The 21169-nt window shown below is 43.5% G+C and overlaps 2 protein-coding genes across 7 annotated transcripts in view; one reads left to right on the forward strand and one right to left on the reverse strand.

The window, feature by feature from the left end:
• LOC308092637 (CCR4-NOT transcription complex subunit 1) overlaps positions 1-14400 on the forward strand; it is a 33971-nt gene extending 19571 nt beyond the window's left edge. For all 6 annotated transcript variants that reach the window (XM_080438661.1, XM_080438659.1, XM_080438663.1 and 3 more), the window contains 20 exons: positions 1172-1332; positions 2034-2330; positions 2659-2799; positions 3763-3867; positions 4215-4334; positions 4564-4758; positions 5143-5285; positions 7397-7505; positions 7959-8128; positions 8408-8639; positions 8742-8990; positions 9434-9597; positions 9824-9941; positions 10525-10626; positions 10959-11132; positions 11485-11634; positions 12282-12462; positions 12568-12700; positions 13088-13222; positions 13400-14400. In XM_080438661.1, the coding sequence (XP_080294787.1) occupies positions 1172-1332; positions 2034-2330; positions 2659-2799; positions 3763-3867; positions 4215-4334; positions 4564-4758; positions 5143-5285; positions 7397-7505; positions 7959-8128; positions 8408-8639; positions 8742-8990; positions 9434-9597; positions 9824-9941; positions 10525-10626; positions 10959-11132; positions 11485-11634; positions 12282-12462; positions 12568-12700; positions 13088-13222; positions 13400-13478 (3158 nt within the window). In that variant the 3' untranslated portion in view covers positions 13479-14400. The remainder of the gene's footprint in view (positions 1-1171; positions 1333-2033; positions 2331-2658; positions 2800-3762; positions 3868-4214; positions 4335-4563; positions 4759-5142; positions 5286-7396; positions 7506-7958; positions 8129-8407; positions 8640-8741; positions 8991-9433; positions 9598-9823; positions 9942-10524; positions 10627-10958; positions 11133-11484; positions 11635-12281; positions 12463-12567; positions 12701-13087; positions 13223-13399) is intronic.
• A 166-nt stretch (positions 14401-14566) lies between these two features.
• Positions 14567-20470, reverse strand: setd6 (SET domain containing 6, protein lysine methyltransferase). Its single transcript, XM_080438669.1, has 9 exons — positions 20277-20470; positions 18776-18856; positions 18368-18512; positions 17963-18104; positions 17369-17563; positions 17121-17259; positions 16600-16780; positions 16180-16316; positions 14567-15514 (listed from the first exon to the last, which is right to left on the reverse strand). The coding sequence occupies exons 1-9, from the start codon at positions 20301-20303 to the stop codon at positions 15146-15148; spliced, it is 1416 nt and encodes a 471-aa protein (XP_080294795.1). The 5' UTR covers positions 20304-20470; the 3' UTR covers positions 14567-15145.
• Positions 20471-21169: the final 699 nt, after the last annotated feature.

Here is a 21169-nt window from a genome sequence, read left to right on the forward strand (position 1 = left end):
CTCGCCACACTATGAACCGGAACTAGACGGTTACAGCAGGCCATGGCTTAATAAGCTATGGCCTGGAACTAGCCAATCGCACAAATGCATGTTGTGATGGTGGTGTTGCTGCAGGAACACAAACGTACCCCCCATGAAATCATTACAGCAACTGACTAAGGTTTCTGCATGTATGGTCATCGACCATAAATGCCATCGTTTTACTAGTTGTCCGATTTGAAAAGGATATAACCGATAATGCTCGGTGCAGTACAAACAGTGACATACACACAGACAGACGGAGAGAGAGGGAGTGTTGAGATGAGAGAGAGACATAAGAAACTCATTATACCACCAACTTCGTCATCTGACATAATGTGTTCAAGTGACACTGCCTAGTGTAGATTGTATATCCAACGGAACCACATCACTATGTTCTACAATTTGTCCACCAAGAGAGAGAGAGAGAGAGGGAGACGAACAATTTGACAACTTGAAACATAATACCGCATCAGGAAGATCCATGTTGTATTTGATCATGCGATTATATCTGTTCAATGTCAAGACTGTAATCTGCAATGGAAACAAAACTGTCTTTTGAAATGCAACTGAAATGTGAATATACCTCATAGCCATGACCCTTTTCCTCCTCTAGAAACACTCCCTGAACCTCACTAATATTGACACACTGTTGTCGTAATGTATTAACTTATGGGGTTAACGAGGAGGCTGGAAATTCAGCTGTGGCTGTACATGTCTGGAAATCCTGCTTTATGCTGTGATCTGTTATATTCTAAAAAGTCCATATAAGTCTTGCTAATTTGTGTTTTTATTACCTCTGCCAAGGAGGTTATGTTTTTGCGCTGTATGTTTGTCTGCCTGTGACCAACATGTTGAAAAGGAGTTCATGACATTCAAGCTTCCAAGACGAAGAAACCTATTGATTTTTCAGGTTGTCCTCTTGCACCACCATCAGTCCAAACTTTAAAATGAAAAAAAGATTTTTGTCAAAGGTCTACACTGTACCGAGTGCATTCTTGTTTGAACTAAGGAATTTGATTGGTTTAGAATTTGCATCTGTACTGCAAGCATGTGTGTCCATGCTTTCTGCTTGCTTTCTTGCTTTGCTTATCCAGCCTCTCAGGCTTCCCCTTAATGGATTTTAACCATAAAATCGTTTTGTAACCAACAGGAGAATTTCTTCCATTTGCAGTTGCCCCATCCACCCCTGTTGCCACCACCACCACTGGGCTCACCACAACCACTGGGCCCCCCACCCCACAGTTTAGTTACCATGACATCAATGTGTACGCCCTGGCAGGCCTGGCCCCACACATCAATATCAACGTAAATGTAAGTACGCAGGTCATCGGAAAGTTGGTTTCACATAGGACTGTAAAGAAAGTGATGCTGTCACAGGGTTTAGAGGACAGCCTGCAGCTGAAATCCTGGTCCACTCATCAAATGCCGCAGCCTCTAAGTCTGGGACAAGCTTGATTGAAAGATGTTCAAAACCCACTGGATGGGTGAATTGAGATCTGATGGTAGTCTTGTCTCCCCTCGTTCCCCTTTCTGTCCTCTTTTCTCTTTATCTCCTCTTCTGCTCTTTATCTTGTCTTCTGGATCTCTTTACCTAACTTCCCCCCCCCCTGTACTCTTCTTTCCCCTCTTCTGCTCTTTATCTCCTCTTCTGCTCCTTATCTCCTCTTCTGGATCTCTTTTCCTAACTGTTTTCCCCCCCTGTACTCTTCTTTCCTGTGTCTTATATTGACTTCTACCTCCCCATAGTGCGTGCCTGCGGGCTACTGCATAGGGTATATTCTGTTTGTGTTCTGGTTGCTTACATTTTGCATAAGCATAGTTACGACAGAATGATTGTGTATTTCTGTCATGCATAGTGCAGGCTATGTATGCTATTCATTATTGATGGTGTTTTACCCTGTATCTTTCAGTACTTACTGTGTCTGTGCTTGACTTTTGTGCTGCCACTGTTGACTGAATTTCCCCCACGGGGTCAATAAAGGTCTTATTTGTCCATCTCCACACTCCTCTAGATCCCCCTGCTACAAGCCCACCCTCAGCTGAAGCAGTGTGTACGTCAGTCAGTGGAGCGGGCCGTCCAGGAGCTGGTTCATCCTGTCGTCGATCGCTCCATCAAGATCGCCATGACGACCTGCGAGCAGATCGTCAGGAAGGACTTTGCCCTGGACTCGGAGGAGTCCCGCATGCGCGTGGCCGCCCACCACATGATGAGGAACCTGACCGCCGGCATGGCCATGATCACCTGCCGAGAGCCGCTGCTCATGAGCATCGCCACCAACCTCAAGAACAGCTTTGCTGCTGCTCTTAGGGTGCGTTTGAGACCTGCCAAAGGGTCTATTTTAAGGGCTTCAACTATTGATTATTTTCTTTCGATAACTTTTTCGGATAATCAATAAGCACGTTTAAAACAAAACAATAGTTAAAACAGCTGATCTACAAGCTCACGACTCATCTTTGTGAGCTTGTAGATCAGCTATTTTAACTACTTTTTAAAACCTTTTGCCCACCCCTAGTTATTTCCTTAAAAGGCAATGTTATTCTTCTTGGGCAATCATTGATCTTTGTATGCTTGAAAACGAAGGTCTTTTTAAACATACGTCTTCCATCCGTCTCTCATTCCCCCATTTGATTCCCCAGGCGCCAACGCCCCAACAGAGGGAGATGATGGAGGAGGCTGCAGCCAGGATCGCCCAGGACAACTGTGAGCTAGCTTGCTGCTTCATTCAGAAAACGGCCGTGGAGAAGGCTGGCCCAGAAATGGATAAGAGACTGGCCACGGTGAGACCTGCAGGCTGACTAGTGTAAACTAGTTGTGCTGACAATTGAAGACCCCTTGCATTGGTTGTTAATTTGATTTCATACTAACCCTGCCACTACTGTACTTAAAGTTCACGGCTTTCAGAAATCTGTTGACACGTTATTTTGACCCTGTAATGCTTGAATGACAAAAGAGGTTATTTTTGGGCGGTGTAGCCGCCCCTATAAGTGGGGTGGGGACACCTCATTAGTATTAGTTTCCTGCACTGTGATTGGCCCATTAGTAGACCCTAGCTGTACTGTGATTGGCTGACTCTATTCAGCACTGTGATTGGCTAGCGAGACACATGATGACATTAATAACCTATAAATAGGATTATGCACTTCCAAAAATCAATTTTTTTTGGAAGTGAGCTTCCATCACTATGATGACCACTGTGATGACCACACCGCCCACTTCACACTGGGTGTGATTTTTGGGCGGTGAAACCGCCCCTATAAGTGACGTTTGGAAATTTGTACAATTATCCTGCGCTGTGATTGGCCAAAAAGTACCCCGCCTAACCCTGCACCGTGATTGGCCAATCACAGTCTATTCAGGACTGTGATTGGCCAGTGTCACATGAGACATGTGCATAGCCCTATATAAGAAACCATAACTTGTTTTTTTTAAGTTATGGTTTCGTCCATCATAAAGAGTGTTTCAATAAATGTATTTATTTTTTGTACATGATTGGTTGACTCCATTCAGTATTGTGATTAGCTAGCAAGACACCGCCCACTTCACACAGGGTGTGATCTTTTTTTTTTACAATGGGTAACCCATTTATATCTATCTCTTATCACCCTAAAGTCCTCTTTGACAGTTTACAGAATCCCTGTGCCACAGTCAAGTCACTAGTAATCTGTAGTAGCAGTTCTCTGGAAAAAGCATGTTCTCTGTAGATGATATGAGTTTAATTCAGCATTTCTGTCTTCTTCCAGGAGTTTGAGCTAAGGAAGCACGCACGGCAGGAGGGCCGTCGTTACTGTGACCCTGTGGTGTTGACCTATCAGGCTGAACGTATGCCTGAGCAGATCAGACTCAAGGTGGGACCACAGTTACCCACCATCAGCTTAACGCACCACACTTCTAGCTTCTAATAAACACAGTGACTAATGAGTAAACTACAGCTAACCATTGCTACTAGAGAAACATTCAGTGACTTGTGGGAGGACCTTATATGCTATATATACCTTATAGACCTTATAATATTATATGCTGATCAAGATCTATTGACACCATGATCACCTCATTTAGATGAGGTTAAGAATGGCTTGTTTAACTTGAATGCAGATAAAGATGGCTTTTTTAACTTGAATGCAGATAAAGATGAGTCCCTGCTACCTCAACTGTTGAATTGACTGTTAAGTACATAACATTTTTGTCTGTGTAGGTGGGAGGAGTGGACCCTAAGCAACTGGCTGTGTATGAGGAGTTTGCCAGAAACGTTCCAGGTTTCCTACCCAGCAATGATCTCTCCCAACCCACTGGGTTCTTGGCTCAGCCCATGAAGGTGGGTTTATATTGGTAGTCTGATAAAATGGCAACATCAGCAACCAATAATTAACAACACACAATTAAATCTTCCATTGGCTTGTTGCACCGCAATCAAAGTGGTTATTTGTTAGTACTGACTGAATTTTATATGGTAGATTTTACAAAGGATTGACAAATTAATGGAAGTGTGAAATAACATTTGAGGGATACAGTGTCTTATACCATGTCTCCCTTCTGGTTCACAGCAACAAGCATGGGCCACAGATGATGTGGCTCAGATCTATGACAAGTGCATGGCAGACTTGGAGCAGCACCTCCATGCCATCCCCCCAGCCCTGGCCATGAACCCCCAGACCCAGGCCCTACGGACCCTTCTGGAGTCGGTGGCCTTGGCCAGGAACTCCAGGGATGGAATCGCTGCTTTGGGCCTGCTGCAAAAAGTAAGACAAATATTCTACCCTTGCAATCTCATGTAGACAGATGTACCTTTTAATACCCTCTTACAGGATATTTAAAAAATAATGGAGGCTGTTGTGCAATCTTGGGCCAATCTCCAGGACCACAGCGACTTTGTTCTTCCTCCAACATGGTCTTTCGAATCAAGCTAATTTAAAATATTACATGGCAGTGGTGCTTGGCCAAATGGCTTAATGTACATGTTGCAAACATAATTTAAATGCTCAATACAGTATTATGCCTTATTGACGGCAAGAACACTTGGGTCCAACTACCCAGGCATTGCATGAACTGCTTTCAGTCTATTAATATTAGTCATTTATTTCCTTTCCTTCCGTCATTTTCCGTCATTTTCCTTCATTTCCTAGGCGGTGGAGGGTCTATTGGATGCCACCAGTGGGGCAGATGCTGACCTCCTACTGCGATACAGAGAGTGTCATCTGCTCGTCCTGAAAGCCCTGCAGGATGGACGAGCCTATGGACCACAGTGGTGCAACAAGCAGATCACAAGGTGAGGACCAACAGGCTTTGGCAACCGGTATATTTTGTATAGGAATGCAACTATCGATATTCTTCGTGAATTTCTATTGATTACTTTCAATTAATCACATTTTTGAATATACAATTTTATAAATCAACTTAAATATTTTAGATTTTTTAATAATTAACTAAATCGATAAGTCTGGGGGCGCCGATAGCCGAGTGGTTAGGGTGCGTACCATATAGGGTCCGATGCCTGACAGCGAGTCCCTGGGTTTGATTCTCCGATTTTCTCTCCCTGTTTCCTGTCTCTATTCCCTGTGGACTATCAATAAAGGCAGAAAAAGCCCCCAACAATATATTTTTAAAATAAAATAAATCGATCAGTCTGATTAACCACTTAAGCCCTATTTTATACTTTGTTGTCATGCGAAAGTAGCTGAAATATAACCTCACAATGCATTGGTGCGTTGTGAGCTTGTAGATAAGCTATTTTCCCTATTATTTTTATTAAAGTCGATATCTTGTTTTAATCCATTAGTACAATTAACTGTTGCACCCCTAATTTTGTATATTCTCTTAGTTCTAATGGGTGGAAAGCTTGAGAGCTCCTGCTGTGACAGAGCATCTACAGAATGTCTAGGACGTGTGTGTGTGTGTGTGTGTGTGTGTGTGTGTGTGACTACTTTTTATTGCTGCTACAATGTATGAGGGACCAACAAAATATTTCATGTACATAATAAAGAAACCTTACAAACATTACAAAATGTCTGATTTACCTTTCCCAGAGTAAAGCTTCTTTGGTACTAAACCAATATATTAAAAAAAACACAATATCCAAACATGTATGACAGCAGCACTCACCAATTAACTTAAAAAAATAAATAAAAAAAAGACAGACAGACAGTGCCTTAGTTTCACCCATTTCTTGTTTTGCTGAACTCAAAGTTTGTATCCTGGCTGTAATTGATGACAAGCAGACATGGACTCATGTACACAAGATGTAATAATAAAGAAACCTTGAACATACAAAATAGGACACATATTCAATTTGGCCTACAAATATATAAACGTTGTCAGTGCAATGAATGGAGGAGTTGGATTCACCCATGGGCTGCAATACGTTTCAAACTTCTTTGAGGTGAGGATTTCATACATTTTCTCATCGTCTCCATTGTCAAAAGTAAACGTGTTGGGGGCACGGTGGCGCAGTCGGTAGCGCTGTCGCCTCACAGCTAGAAGGTCCTGGGTTCAATTCCCGCCGGGGACGCTGTGGGCGCTGGGAGTGTGTTCTCTCCTCCGCGTCATCAGTGCCCATACCCTAGGTGGGGTTGGCGAAAGGGCCTTTCTGTGTGGAGTTTGCATGTTCTCCCCGTGTCTCCTAGGGTAGTTAATACCCTCACAAAAACATGCAGTAATCCTGGTCACTATACTGCCTCCCCCTGGTCAGCCAGGGCGCCTGATGGAGGGGAAAGGAATTGGTTGGAATAACGTGTTCCTTCCACACGCTACGTCTAACCAGGGAACCTCCCCCTGTCGGGTGATAAGAAGCGGCCTGCTTGCTCCTCATGCATTGAAGGAGGCATGAGCTTCAGCTTGGGCTCTCCCTAGGCTGGCAGAGGGAGAGTAGCGCCCAGGATTACATAGGCAATTGGCACTGGGTGAAAAAATATGGGTTACAAAATCGTGGGATAAAAATTATAAAATAAAAAAAAGTGTTTAATACACTAAAGCCTCTTCTCCAATAGTATGCATCGAGTGAAGATGTTATAGTTTGTTTGGGTTCTTTTATAATAATAATAACTTGACACACTTGGTGAGTAGTTTTGTAGCAGCACCTTCGGTTTACTGAGAACATTAGAACAGACAGGCTTGAGTTGTTGATCACACGTCATGTCAGTGCAGTACTCTCAATTGAACACAGAGTACAATATATCACAGGTGAGGAGCCAATAGATGCCAGCCCACGTATCTATTGTCAGCTTTTTTTGTCTTAATTTATTTTTCGGTCAGTTTTTCCAAGGCAGGTTGTGCACTTTCAAAGTTTTACACGACTCACCCAGTCATCAGACGGCACACCAGTGTGCCGAGGCACACCGGTTGAAAAACACTGGTCTAACCTGTTAACATGTCTCTGTCCAGGTGTCTGATCGAGTGTCGTGATGAGTACAAGTACAACGTGGAAGCAGTGGAGCTGCTGATCAGAAACCACCTGGTCAACATGCAGCAGTACGACCTGCACCTGGCACAGGTACACACAGGGAAATGACTCCTGTCACTCATATGTGCTAGAGTAGTAATTGTCAAACAGTTGAATTTCAAGGACCTGGTATGCATTAGGCCACGGACCCACATAACTCTGAGAGTGTGCAAATGGAACCAAATGGACCCATACGAGTTCATTTAGTTCCAAGACCCTCCATGCCTTCCATTTGTACACTCTCAGAGTTAGTGGCTGTGGGTGTTTTAAGTTCGGTGTGCCCAGAGCCATGGGTGTGACCATGTGCAAACATAAACGTATTGACCCACCAAAATCTAACGCACCCATGATTAATTTAACTGCAGCTGTGTTGCTTACATCTAAGGTCTTATGCAGCCTTCCCAACAGAATGATATGTATGGGCAACTTAAAGTCACAGCTCTTGTGTGAACTGTGAAATATATTTGAACTGTAGGCTAAGCTGTTTTCTCCATCCCCTTCCAGTCAATGGAGAACGGGTTACACTACATGGCAGTAGCGTTTGCCATGCAGTTGGTGAAGCTGCTATTGGTGGATGAGCGCAGTGTCAGCCACATCACTGAGGCTGACCTCTTCCACACCATCGAGACCCTGATGAGGACCAGCGCTCACTCCAGGGCAAATGCTCCAGAAGGGTAAGAGACGACTCTAAAGGCCCCTACATCCCAAACTGACTGACTACTACAGACTGCGGTCGGGAGAGCAGTTGGGTCAGACAGGTGTTTAAAGAAATCGCTGTCTCCATGCTTTGTGAGCTGGTAGATCGGCTATTTTTGAAAACACTGTCCCCTATGATTTTGTATATGTAATTGATTAGTTAAATTAACTGTTGCACTATTATATTCGGCAGACTCCTATGCTCTCTTGTCTGATCACCTTTTCTCCTGCCATGCGTTTCTCCTCCCTGCTCCCAGTCTTCCGCAGCTGATGGACGTTGTTCGTTCCAACTATGAGGCCATGATTGATCGTGCTCATGGTGGACCCAACTTCATGATGCACTCCGGGATCTCCCAGGCGTCGGAGTACGACGACCCTCCTGGCCTTAGGGAGAAAGCAGAGTACCTCCTGAGAGAGTGGGTCAACCTCTACCACTCTGCTGCCGCTGGCAGGGACAGCACCAAGGCCTTCTCTGCCTTTGTAGGACAGGTACAAACACCTGAACTTGCATTACTGTCCGATCTTCAATGAAAATGTCAAAGTGTCATTTTATTTACAGTACATAACTGTGCTTCCTCACCCCATCCCCAGATGCACCAACAAGGCATCCTGAAAACGGATGACCTCATTACACGGTTCTTCCGGCTTTGTACAGAGATGTGTGTGGAGATCAGCTACCGTGCACAGGCCGAGCAGCAGCACAACCCAGCTGCCAGTGCAGCAATCATCAGGGCCAAGTGCTACCACAATCTGGATGCCTTTGTTAGGCTCATTGCCCTGCTGGTGAAACATTCTGGAGAAGCCACCAACACGGTTACTAAGATCAACCTGCTCAACAAGGTAGAACTATACATACATGTGTAAACTAACAATAAGATTTTAAACGGGTCTAGGAATGTTAAAACTCCAGATCGGACCCATGTTTGCAATGCAAACCTTTGAAGGAGTTGAAATATGGATAACATCACTTTTGTAAGTTATAAAAATAAAATAAATGTCTGTTATGGAACTTCCTCTTTCACCTCTTCATGGTGGTGAATGTTGAAAACTTGCGTCCCTATTCTTGGGTGAACATTCAGTAAAAGTAACCGCTCTACAAGCTCTTCGCAACGCAATTCTTCCTCAGCAATTCTTGCTGAGGAAATTTATTGTAGAGGAGGAAAAGGGGGTTCCTAATGTTTAAGTGGTTAAAAAAGGAGATGCACAAAGATCATATGTAGCTGTCTTCTTTTTGGCTATGTACTGTATTTCTGCTTATGTGCATTGTTTGTGTGTGCGTCCAGGTGCTGGGTATTGTAGTAGGGGTATTGATTCAGGACCATGACGTGCGTCAAACGGAGTTCCAGCAGCTGCCATACCATCGCATCTTCATCATGCTACTGTTGGAGCTCAACGCCCCCGAACACGTCCTGGAGACCATCAACTTCCAGACACTCACTGCTTTCTGGTAGGATAACTGAACATCCGACATGGTCTCTGAACATCCGACATGGTCTCACACTGTATTCAAGTATTCACAGATACTCTGTTGCTCGATAGTAAAAAAGACATAATTTAATCTGAACCTAAAACATCTATGTCCAAATTCTGAAGAATATCAATCTGGAAATATAAAGGTTTCAGAGAGTTTGTCCTTGTTGAACCCATTTTTACTGGATTTCCTGTCCTTGCAGTAACACCTTCCACATCCTGCGGCCCACTAAAGCACCTGGCTTCGTCTATGCTTGGCTGGAGCTCATCTCCCACCGCATCTTCATTGCCAGGATGCTGGCACACACACCACAGCAGAAGGTAAGCAAGGTGCACATCCATATATTTGCAGTCCAATAGTACACGCACATCCGAACAGGAATTGAAATGGTGCAGGATAAAAAAAACTAGCTAAAGAAAAAGGATATCTGCACACTTCTTGATGCTTCCAAAGTGCAATGTATTTAGTGTAGTAAAGTATTTTAACCTGAATGGTCTTCGTCAGAATCTGTTTTTAATGTACCTGGCAAAGCATTCAGGTACAAATGTGTTTTATTTGGGAGCAAGGGCAGTGTGTGGATATACTATCCTTTTCTTGCACCTCCATACATTGTCATACATACAGATATTACAAATAGATAATGTTGTTTACTTTTGGTAGTTTATTCATATTAGAATTCAAATCACATTGCTTTTTCCCTGTCATTTAACCACTTAAGCCCTATATACTTTGTCGTCGTATGACAAATACATATCCGATCTACAAGCTCAGAGTGAGCAATTTTCAATATTTTGGAATGTATTTGAATATGCCAAAATGTGTGCACATATCATTTGACAAATTGTGGATGCCAGTTTAAAAGTTGTTATGCTCCAATAACATAGTGATGTTTCTTTCTTTCAGGGTTGGCCCATGTACGCTCAGCTGCTCATCGACCTCTTTAAGTACCTGGCACCCTTCCTAAGGAATGTAGAACTCAACAAACCTATGCAAATCCTCTACAAGGTATTCCACTTCCCCCCTTGTTAATTTATTTACCATAGAGAACAGAACGTAGCTGTAATATGAAATATGAATAATTTTTTAGACTTTGAGATCTTCTGTCTAGTGAAATACAAATAATGCTATTAAATATATTAAATATATATAATATAATATAATATATATATATAGACACTCGTTACGCAGCCAAAAAAAAGGTTATTTAAGAAGAATTACTTTTCTAAAGCTTCATTTATGATCCATTGCGTGATGGTGTCACTTGTGACAAGATCCGATCTACAAGCTCAAAACGCTTCATGACACGTTGCTTGACCCACATTGCTTCCACTCCTCAGGGCACCCTACGCGTCCTCCTGGTGCTGCTGCACGACTTCCCAGAGTTCCTGTGTGACTACCATTATGGTTTCTGTGACGTCATCCCGCCCAACTGCATCCAGCTCCGCAACCTCATCCTCAGTGCCTTTCCACGCAACATGAGGCTGCCTGACCCCTTTACGCCCAACCTGAAGGTAGACAAATGCACACGAAAAGGCTCACTATCGTCTATCACCTGGGACAAAACACCCTCAAGATATCTGCTTTCTTCCCACTCCCATTTCTTCCCACTCCCATGGTGGGCCCCTGACCCACCATCACTGACAACATGCACACAAACATGTGTTATGCTTACTCCAGCTGACATTGTTAGTTGTATTGAACAAAATGTATAGCATGTATAGCAGCAATCATATCACATACTAGGCAGATATTTACGGTACATGTCAGCTGTGTTCTATTTGTAAAAAAGAAAGTGTATACACTATAGTATATGACATTTGGGTCTGATGTGGCGTTTTTCTGTTGTCCATGTCTGTGCTTCAGGTGGACATGCTGAGTGAGATCAATATCGCTCCCCGTATCCTCACCAACTTCACTGGAGTCATGCCCTCCCAGTTCAAGAAGGATCTGGACTCGTATCTGAAGACACGCTCACCAGTCACCTTCCTCTCTGAGTTGCGCAGCAACCTGCAGGTAAGGGAATGGCAACAGTAATGAGAAAGGTGGGTGCGGATAGTTTTGCCTTTGTGCAAGGCACCCAGCCTCTAGAGTTGCACCGGTTGCTAAATGCTTGAGAAAGAAATGTTCCTCAAAACAATGGCATCTGTGTTCTGAAATGGTAAAGAAAAAAAATCACTGAATGAATTGAGAACTCTGGATAGTTTGGAGAGCACTCCACATAGCCAGTAGGAAAGTGTTTTGCTTATTTTAATGAAGAAATAATAACTTATTTTATGATGACGTATGTGAGTACAATATAACTAGTACATCTGCACTGGTTGGAGATGGTCTCCCTACTTGCCTACAGTACTGTTTGACACTGTCAAAGTTATTTGCAGCAGACTGCGCACAGGATTGAACACTAGATGATCCGCCATCTTTAGTGTAGTTCGCACATCATTGCAATTGCATATCTCCAGAAGGAGACAATGGACATAAAAGTAGGAATTTTAGCTGTAATTTAGCCAAGGACATGAGTGCATGTCATCACAGTGATGGTCAAATTAAATGAAAGTGGGCAGACAAATAAATGGCAATGAAGAGCATGATGTGTAAGACAATTAGTATCAATCGCACACATCTTCCTGCATGAAGGTTGACTGGTTGTTGTGCAATGGCAGGTTTCACAGGACCCAGGGAACCGTTACAACATCCAGCTGATCAACGCTCTAGTGCTGTACGTGGGGACGCAGGCCATTGCTCACATCCACAACAAGGGCAGCACCCCCTCCATGAGCACCATCACCCACTCTGCTCACATGGACATCTTCCAGAATCTAGCTGTGGACCTGGACACGGAGGGTAAGACGCATTTCACTGATGGATGATTTGTTTAAAGACCGTTATATTTCACGATATAACGGAATGAAAAATTCTGATTGGTTGGCTTGCTTTATATTTCTCCAGGGCGTTACCTGTTCTTGAATGCAATAGCCAATCAGCTGCGCTACCCCAACAGCCACACCCACTACTTCAGCTGCACCATGCTTTACCTGTTTGCTGAGGCAAACACTGAAGCTATTCAGGAGCAGATCACCAGGTAAGACTGTGTTCAGAGGTTTTATTCTGTAACACTTTGCTTTGACCAACACGCTGGTCATGCAGTGTATATGATGTGTCTGTGTAATTGCAAATTGTGTGCACTGGATTAAACAATTGGCAATTGATCCGCTCTGATCCTGTAGACATAAACACTTTGTTTAAGGATTGTACCTACATGTTCCACAGCAACAGTACCCATTACCGATAGTAAACTAAGGCCTCCCTCTAGGAAAGCGAGACCTTTTGTAGTCCCACAGGAGAAATTAAGTTTAATCTTCAACCAGATGGTTATGATGAGCACTCATGGGGGGAGCATTTAGGGGTTTCTGTTTCCCAGACGTTGTGGTCATTCTCTGTGTGTGTTTGTGTGTGTCCATCTCGCCAGGGTTCTGTTGGAGAGGCTGATAGTGAATAGGCCACACCCATGGGGACTCCTCATCACCTTCATTGAGTTGATCAAGAATCCTGCCTTCAAGTTCTGGAGCCATGACTTTGTGCACTGTGCCCCCGAGATTGAAAAGTAGGTTCTGCACTTTTCCCAGTTCTTTAATTCACGCTTCAGCACTCATCACTCAGTTGCTTTAATACAAAATGTGTGGGAGGCATGTACTCTCATTGATCTTATTGTTTTTGGATGTAGAGCCTGTGTTTGAAGTGCAGCAATAGAACTATGTATGTTCTGCCTCTCCCCTCTCAGGCTGTTCCAGTCTGTAGCCCAGTGCTGCATGGGACAGAAGCAGGCCCAGCAGGTGATGGAAGGTACTGGTGCCAGCTAGTCTGGGCACCAGGCAGCTAGCGTGTGGCTTATGGGAGAGATGCTGGGGCTGACCCACCCCACACACAGCTCCTTGACCCCCCCTCATCCCAACCCTCTTACTGCTGGCACTGGACAAACTGGCAACGACACTCATTCTAAATGTGGATACAAGGACTACTGCTCATGGATCTAAGAGTTTGATTTTTGTTTTTTTCCCCTTGGGGCTGAATACAGAGACGAAGAGAGGGTTTTGGACTTGCTGTTTAATATAATTTTTGATGCTTTGCTGTAAATATTGGGAAAAAAGGGAGGGGAGAGCTAGACTAGATAAGTGGAAAGAATGTGTTCCATAAAAATGTAACATGACATGTAAAGATACATGTAAACATATTTTCATTCACTACCAAAGTCCCTTGTTTGCCTCCCTCTCTCACAAGATCTATTTTTTTCCTCAGAACTTTTTTTGGTGCATTCAGAAGCTGAATGGTATAGGATTTAAGAATAAATCTGCCTGCTACTTTGTTTTTGTTTTTTTCCCCCTTCTCTCCAAGTGGGAAGAAAGCGGGGGAATGATCCACTCCTTGTGTGTATGGGGGGATGCAGTGTGTGTGTGTGTGTGTGTGCGCGCGCGTGTGGTTGTCGGAGACAGTTGTCGACGGTGCACCCTTTGAAACTGGCTCGGAAGGCCTCTCTCCCTGGCACTTGTAAAATTTGTGGAAAAAGTTAAAGATGGTGAAGTTGTATGTTCAAAGTTTGTACAAAGATCCAAATTGCAGAACAACAAAAGGAGGACCAATACAGCCCATTTTGTAAGGATTTTGAATGTTTTGTAAATGTATTGGTCCGTGTGTTGTATTTTGTAGTCCTTTGTAGTTGCCTTTAGTTCTTGCTACTTACTGCAGTAAGCATACATACATAACACATTAAACAATTGAACTGCATCTGTCTGTTTTTGTTTATTTAGGACAATTAAAAATTACTTTATGCTGATGCTTGTGTAAAAAGAGAAAATGGTCAATTAAAACCTAAACAATGTGAATTTCCACCCTCAGAAGGAACCTGTAAATATAATGCAAGACACATTTTGAAGTTCTAATGGTTTAAAAATGTGGAGCTTTGATTGTGCAAGTTTGGTGAAACTGGATGTTTGATGTGCAAGTTCATTAGCCCCATTCAGCAGCTCAAGTGTGTGTGTGTGTGTGTACCATGAGAGGATGACTCAAACAAGTGACATGATTTAGTAAGCCAATCTAGAGGTTGAATTCTGTGCCACATAATAGAAACATGAGGGCAGCTTTATTTAGACAATACACCAAAGTGAAGAATTGTTCTGAGGAGCGTTTTGGATTTGATCTAAATTAGAAAAGAAAAGTTGTCATTCTGACCCACACATACATAAAGGCGTAACCACATGAACCCTTGCGTTCCTATCCTAGTCGAGTCCGAACCAGGTGATAATTCGGCGAAGAATAGCTTGCAGATCTGCTTTTTTCGCTGAATGTTCACCCCAGAACAGGGATGCTAGGGTACATGTGAGAAATGCCATGAATGAAATAGAAGTTCAAAGCAGGCATATTTTCTCGTTGATGAAAAACACAAAAATAGATGACTGTTGCTGGAGATGGATGTTTCGTGAACGACCAGGCAAAAAGAAGATGGCTCTGGTTTTGCTGTGTGCACCTGGATTCATGAGCTGGTGAGCTCCATCAGTTTGTACAGGATGCTCTTCTGGCCATACCGCACCTGCAGCGCCCTCTGCTGCCGGCTGTTCAGTTGTGCGAGCAAGCCATTGTCCCCCATCAGTGCTTGGTCACTATCTATGACCTGTAGATAGGAGGAGGAGGAGGGCTCTTCTCTCTTCCCCTCTTTGTAAGACTCCAGAGTGACGCGAGCTGCTTCATGGATCATCCTTCGCCATTGAGCCTTTAGGCTGGGGAGACCATCGCTGGAGAAAGCCTGGGAGATCTTATCTTCATCATCCTCTTCATCCTCTTCCTCCTCCCATCCCTCATTCTCTCTGAAATCAACAAACTCCTCCTTTGACATGCAAAGCACCTGGGAATGGAGAGAGGGAACAGATGTACACTTTACATTTCAGTTGGAAATGGCAAAATATAAGTGTAAAGTGATAACCGTGCACAGCAGAGCTCTTCACGGGCCCCCCGATTCCGAAAATACCCCACAGGACCCGAGACCCGCACGGGTCGGATCCGTGTTTTATCATAATCGGCGCTATTACCTCGGAACTCGGGTCACTCTGTCTAGCATTATGTGTAATACCGGAGTGGATCCGAGAAGACCTGTACTGTTTAAACTTGTGTGTGATGTTTTAGACAGACCTAGGATCAGGTTAGTGCATCTTGATGTTTAGGCTGGTTTAAGATCAGATTACTGCAGCGCAGTAATTTGAGCTACGCAATGCATGCGCACCACCATACTGCAAGGCAAGCCAGCTGCCAGGCTGATTTGAAAACACCGGTGTGCAAATCATGGCACACCTTTGATCATAAAATGGTCACTGGTCAATAGGTATGCTATTATTTCATAAAGTCCAAATTTATTTACAAAGAAAACCTTTTTTCCGAACGGCTCGGAATCGGACCAAATTTCCTGGGACCATTTCGGTCGGGTCAATTTTTTTAAACCCTGAAGAGCTCTAGTGCACAGTATAATTTATGGAATATTTCTGGAATGCATATAGCCACTGTTCTAGTTGTTACCTTAAGCGTGGTATGAAGCTCGGTCTCTGTGAGACAGCCCTGTCTGCTGAATATGAAGGCTCTGGTCTCTCCCATCATCTCACGCAGCATCTTCCACATCTCTTCCAGCAGTTGCCGGTCCAAGTCAGACTGAACACCTGGGAACAGGCGAGAAAGAAGAGATGAGGTGTGGTATGAAAGGGGGAAGACGGAATGGGAGGATAGAGTGGAGAGAGGTTAAATGTTGAGACCTGTTCCAACTTTAGCAATAGAAACTGTTAAAATGGCAAAGCTTACACTGAGAATAGATGACGGTGCAGTAAGTGATATTATTTTGCTTGTAATTAGCTACTCACCAACACTGGTGTGTGTGTGTGTGTGTGTGTGTGTGTGTGTGAGAGAGAGTACATTTGCTACACAGTTGATATTGTGGCGCATCACCTTGAGTGGCAACTTTGTAGAGGCCGGCTGTGGGGATGTCAGCCGTTTCGTTGGTGTTGGTGGGATACGGCTCAGTGAAGCCATACATGTGCAGTAACTGCCAGTTGGCCATCTGTCCGAAGGTGTTAAATACCTCCTCCCCTTTACGAATGGGACGCACACACACCATCTTCAAACTGTCCTGAGAGAGACAGAGAGAACGTGAGTGAAGGAATGGAGGCACAGAGAGAAAGGAACAATCACAAGAGTCTGTGAGTATGAGTTAGACAAACACAATGGGGAAGACAGAGATATACTACAAAGTAAAATCCTGAGTTAATTGAAACAGTTCATTGTCTTGCTTTTGCTTTTGATCTCATTATTTAATTGTTCACTTTTAAATGATGATTTAATTATGTTTTCATTTCAAAGTAAACAATGATGAACCATCAAATACAGATGGTGTCATTTCAATAATGGTATTTTTATGTTTCCCATGGAAATTGTGGGCACTAAGAGTAAAGCAGTCTGATGCTACTCACTGGTGTGTACTCTAGATTGGCATTGTGGTTGGACACATGATTGAGCATGTCAGCCATGGGGACCATCATCGGTGGGTTGGGGGCCCTCTCCTCTTCCTCATCCTCTTCTTCATCCTCCTCTTCCAGGGGCTCTTGGAAGCTACAGAGAAGGGACAAGGTCAGGGAGAATGACTGAGTGAGCACAGGTGTGCAAGCGTGCATGTGTGTGTAATGTATGTATGCTTTATCCATGTCCCATGCCTTCTCACCTGTAGGCCATGACAAAGGCCACCAGACGTGTGTAGAGCTCTAGTGTGTGTGTGTTGGGGTTCCACAGGTCAGGGTGTTTGGTGATGAAGGGAAGGACCACATCTGTGTATTCCTTCTGGATGTTCGCCAGGTCTTTGTCCACAGCCTCTGGAACACCTGTACCCCTCAACAGCCTGTCTCTCTCCTCTTTGGGCCTGAACAGGAAAAGGTGTAAGGTGTTACAATTAAAAAATATTGGGGGTAGGATAGCAGCAATGGAACCTTTTTTGGGTGCTACTGTAGATGAGTCTACTGTGGCTGCCTCCATAGCAGTGATGAACTTGTGGTGATAATAATAATAATAATAATAATAGCTTGTCTCGCTAGCCAATCACAGTGCTGAATAGAGTCAGCCAATAGAGTCAGCCAATCACAGTACAGCTAGGGGTCTACTAATGGGCCAATCACAGTGCAGGAAACTAATACTAATGAGGTGTCCCAACCCCACTTATAGGGGCGGCTACACCGCCCAAAAATGAGATGGTGTTCATTCATTTTCCCAAATCCAGTCAACATTTATGTGAGATTCACTCAGGGGTTCTTCGGATCCTCACCAGAACATAGGCTGGTCCAAGGTACTGAAGTCTGTCCAGAGAGAGAGGTAGGGAGCCCAGTGGGACTGTGGGGAGCTGTACTCATACAGCAGGGCCAGCAGCAGGGGAACCCAGCCTGAGGAGTTCTCTAGAGATACCTTGTCTGGGAGACAGAAAGGGAGAAACACAGGAGGAGCAGAGAACTCAGAACACAGATGACACTTTATTGCCACCAGTAGGACTTACAGGATGGGGTTAGGTCAAAGTGCAAAAACATGAAGGATAGGACAATAACAATTTACAAGAAAATCAACAATTGACTGTATCAATTGTCCTTGCAGTGCAGAAAAGTAGTAGAATACATGTGCAATGCATGCACAGTGCACACACACACACACACACATTCTCCTCTTTGCTCATTATTACCTTGATTAAGTAGAGCAGAGACCTTGCTTGTTCCGTGGTGGAGAAGAGCAGACCTGGGGATGGTGAACAGAACCTCCCCCTCTTCTATGTCTGCCTTGGCCAGCATGCCATACTCTGCCACTGTTCCTTCTTTACTCACGTACACCTGAGGTGTGAGAGAGATGACAGTATACCTTTAAAACAGATGCAGCTAGAATGGTGCACTGAGAATAGTGCAAATCTCCACCAGGAGGCAATGCCCTAATAATGATAGTGATGTATGCAGTTAACCCTGTATACATCTTTAGATTTCAGGTTTTTGCAATGGCTATTCAAAAATAGCAGATATACAAGCTACAAATGTAGCCTGATTGACTGATTAAAGGTGGACAGAAAAAAAGTGACATTACATGCTACTGAAACAATTACCTTACTGCTGAGTGTCAGACCGACTTTGTCACACCAGCGTAGGAAGTTCTGTAGTGGCTCCAACTGTGAGCTGTAATCTACCTAAAACACACAGGGTTATTATTAGCCATGGTTCACATGACGCTTGTATACAAGCGTCATGGTGCCGAGTCCCCCTGGTCTAAAGTTGTGTTCGATTTTTTCATATTGCCATCTCTCACATAAACATAAACGTTCAGATTTCAAATATAAAGTGCTTACCACTGAGCCACGGATGTTACAAGGCGATGCGGACCGCGATGAGTACCCGTATCTCCCGTATTGTTCAATAAAAAGCATTTTAATCCCATCGCCGGCCATTTTCTCCAAATTGTCTCCGATACTTTCAACCATGCGACACTAATGGTTGGGAGGTGTATTGCACTCTGATACATTACAAAACAAAAAAAAAGAAAAAAAGAAAATGGCCGGCGATGGGATTAAAATGCTTTTTATTGAACAATACGGGAGATACGGGTACTCATCGTGGTCCGCATCGCCTTGTAACATCCGTGGCTCGGTGGTAAGCACTTTATATTTGAAATCTGAACGTTTATGTTTATGTGAGAGATGGCAATGTGAAAAAATCGAACACAACTTTAGACCAGGGGGACTCGGCACCATGACTGTCATGGTATGACAGTCATGTTTCAGGGCTAGGTTATTATGTGCTTCAAATACATAGCCTACAACATAAAAGAGGAATCGTCTCCTACACAGACAGCAACCAGCAACCATGGCTAGCTAACAGCTATAATAATATTAGCCTTGGATCAAGACTATCATAGATGTATTTTATCGAGTCTGACTTTTACTTTCGTATCTACGATAGTCTTGGCCTGCAACTCCCAGTGCGTCCTGTACTTTCACCAGTAAAGCCCGTACTTCTCCGTACATGTACAACAAATATATATAAGGTGCTTACCCGGTTGCCCCAAATGTTAACTCAGCATTCGGAGTCTTTGTGCAATGTATTAGTCCATATTTTTCAATAGATATGTGTTTTAATCCCGTCTGTGCCCGAACGCCGCCCCCCCCCCTCGTTCACTTCCTGTTTACACTCTGTAATTCCGGCTTTCACCGGATGCGCCCCGTCACTACCGCTCATTGAACTTCCGACAGAATCCGACACAGACGGGATTAAAACACTTCTTTATTGAAAGATACGGACTAATACATTGCACAAAGACTCCGAAGGGCGAGTTAACATGTGGGGAAACCGGGTAAGCACCTTATATATTTTTTTAGTACATTTACGGAGAAGTACGGGCTTTACTGGTGAAAGTGCAGGACGCACTGGGGAGGTGCAGGCCAAGACTATCGTAGATACGAAAGTAAAAGTCAGACTCGATAAAATACATCTACGATAGTCTTGATCCAAGGTTATAATAATATAATAATACATTCACTGCAAAACATGCACACGTAAGAGTTAAAGCTTTGGGTTTTTCTTAGATGGGGATAAAACAGAATAAACTCTAACCTTTAATCTTTTAGATGCTGTTGCCATTTTGTGAGTCCAAGAGATAAACAGCCCTTAGGCTAACTCAAGCATAAAGTTATGGAACCCAAGTGTCAGTTTAGGCCAACTACACTAATGTTACATACAGTAATAGTAGCATGTGGATTTTACACACTAAATTATACTTCTGTCTTGAGTGAATCTGTGTTACACGAGACGAGAGGTATGTCTCTGCGCATGCGCCTCTGTCTGTATGTGAGGAACTTTGTTTTCTGAATATCGCCACCTACTGCACCGGAGTGTAGTAGATACAGTAGTACAGTGGTTCTCAACCTGTGGGTCGGGACCCCCAGGGGGGTCCCCACATGATTTTGGGGGGTCCCCAGAGGACAGTGAAGTGACAATTTAATGACTGTTAAGACCATTTTAATACCTCAACAAAAAAGAGAGAAAAGAAAAAAGTAATCAACAAACTATACTATTAAAACTGGTCAAACATTGGCCACATAGTCAAATATAAGAAGAGGCAAACATTTTGAAAATAGCTGATCTACAAGCTCACAACACCTCGCAAAGCAAGGCGTTGTGACCTTGTAGATCTGCTATTTTCACAATCTTTATCTATGGAACCGAGTCAAACTAAATGTTATACAATTCCAAGTGCTTGTCAGGTTTTTTTTTTTCTCGTACTCACAGGTCATAGGCATGTAGGCTACTGAAGCAAATAAACAAGGTATCTCAAAACAGTCAAGAAACTGAGTGGAGAACAGGATAGACAAATATTAAGGGTGAGAAAAATTCATTAGGGTATAAACAACAGCAAAAACGAAACAAAAACAAACAAACAACACACACAAAAAAAAAAAAACTAATACACCATGTACAATCTCCAATAAAATGAATATACAAAACAG

The sequence above is a fragment of the Gymnoscopelus braueri genome (assembly GCF_963280865.1).
Source record: "Gymnoscopelus braueri genome assembly, chromosome: 9".
Classification (NCBI taxonomy): Eukaryota; Metazoa; Chordata; class Actinopteri; order Myctophiformes; family Myctophidae; genus Gymnoscopelus; species Gymnoscopelus braueri.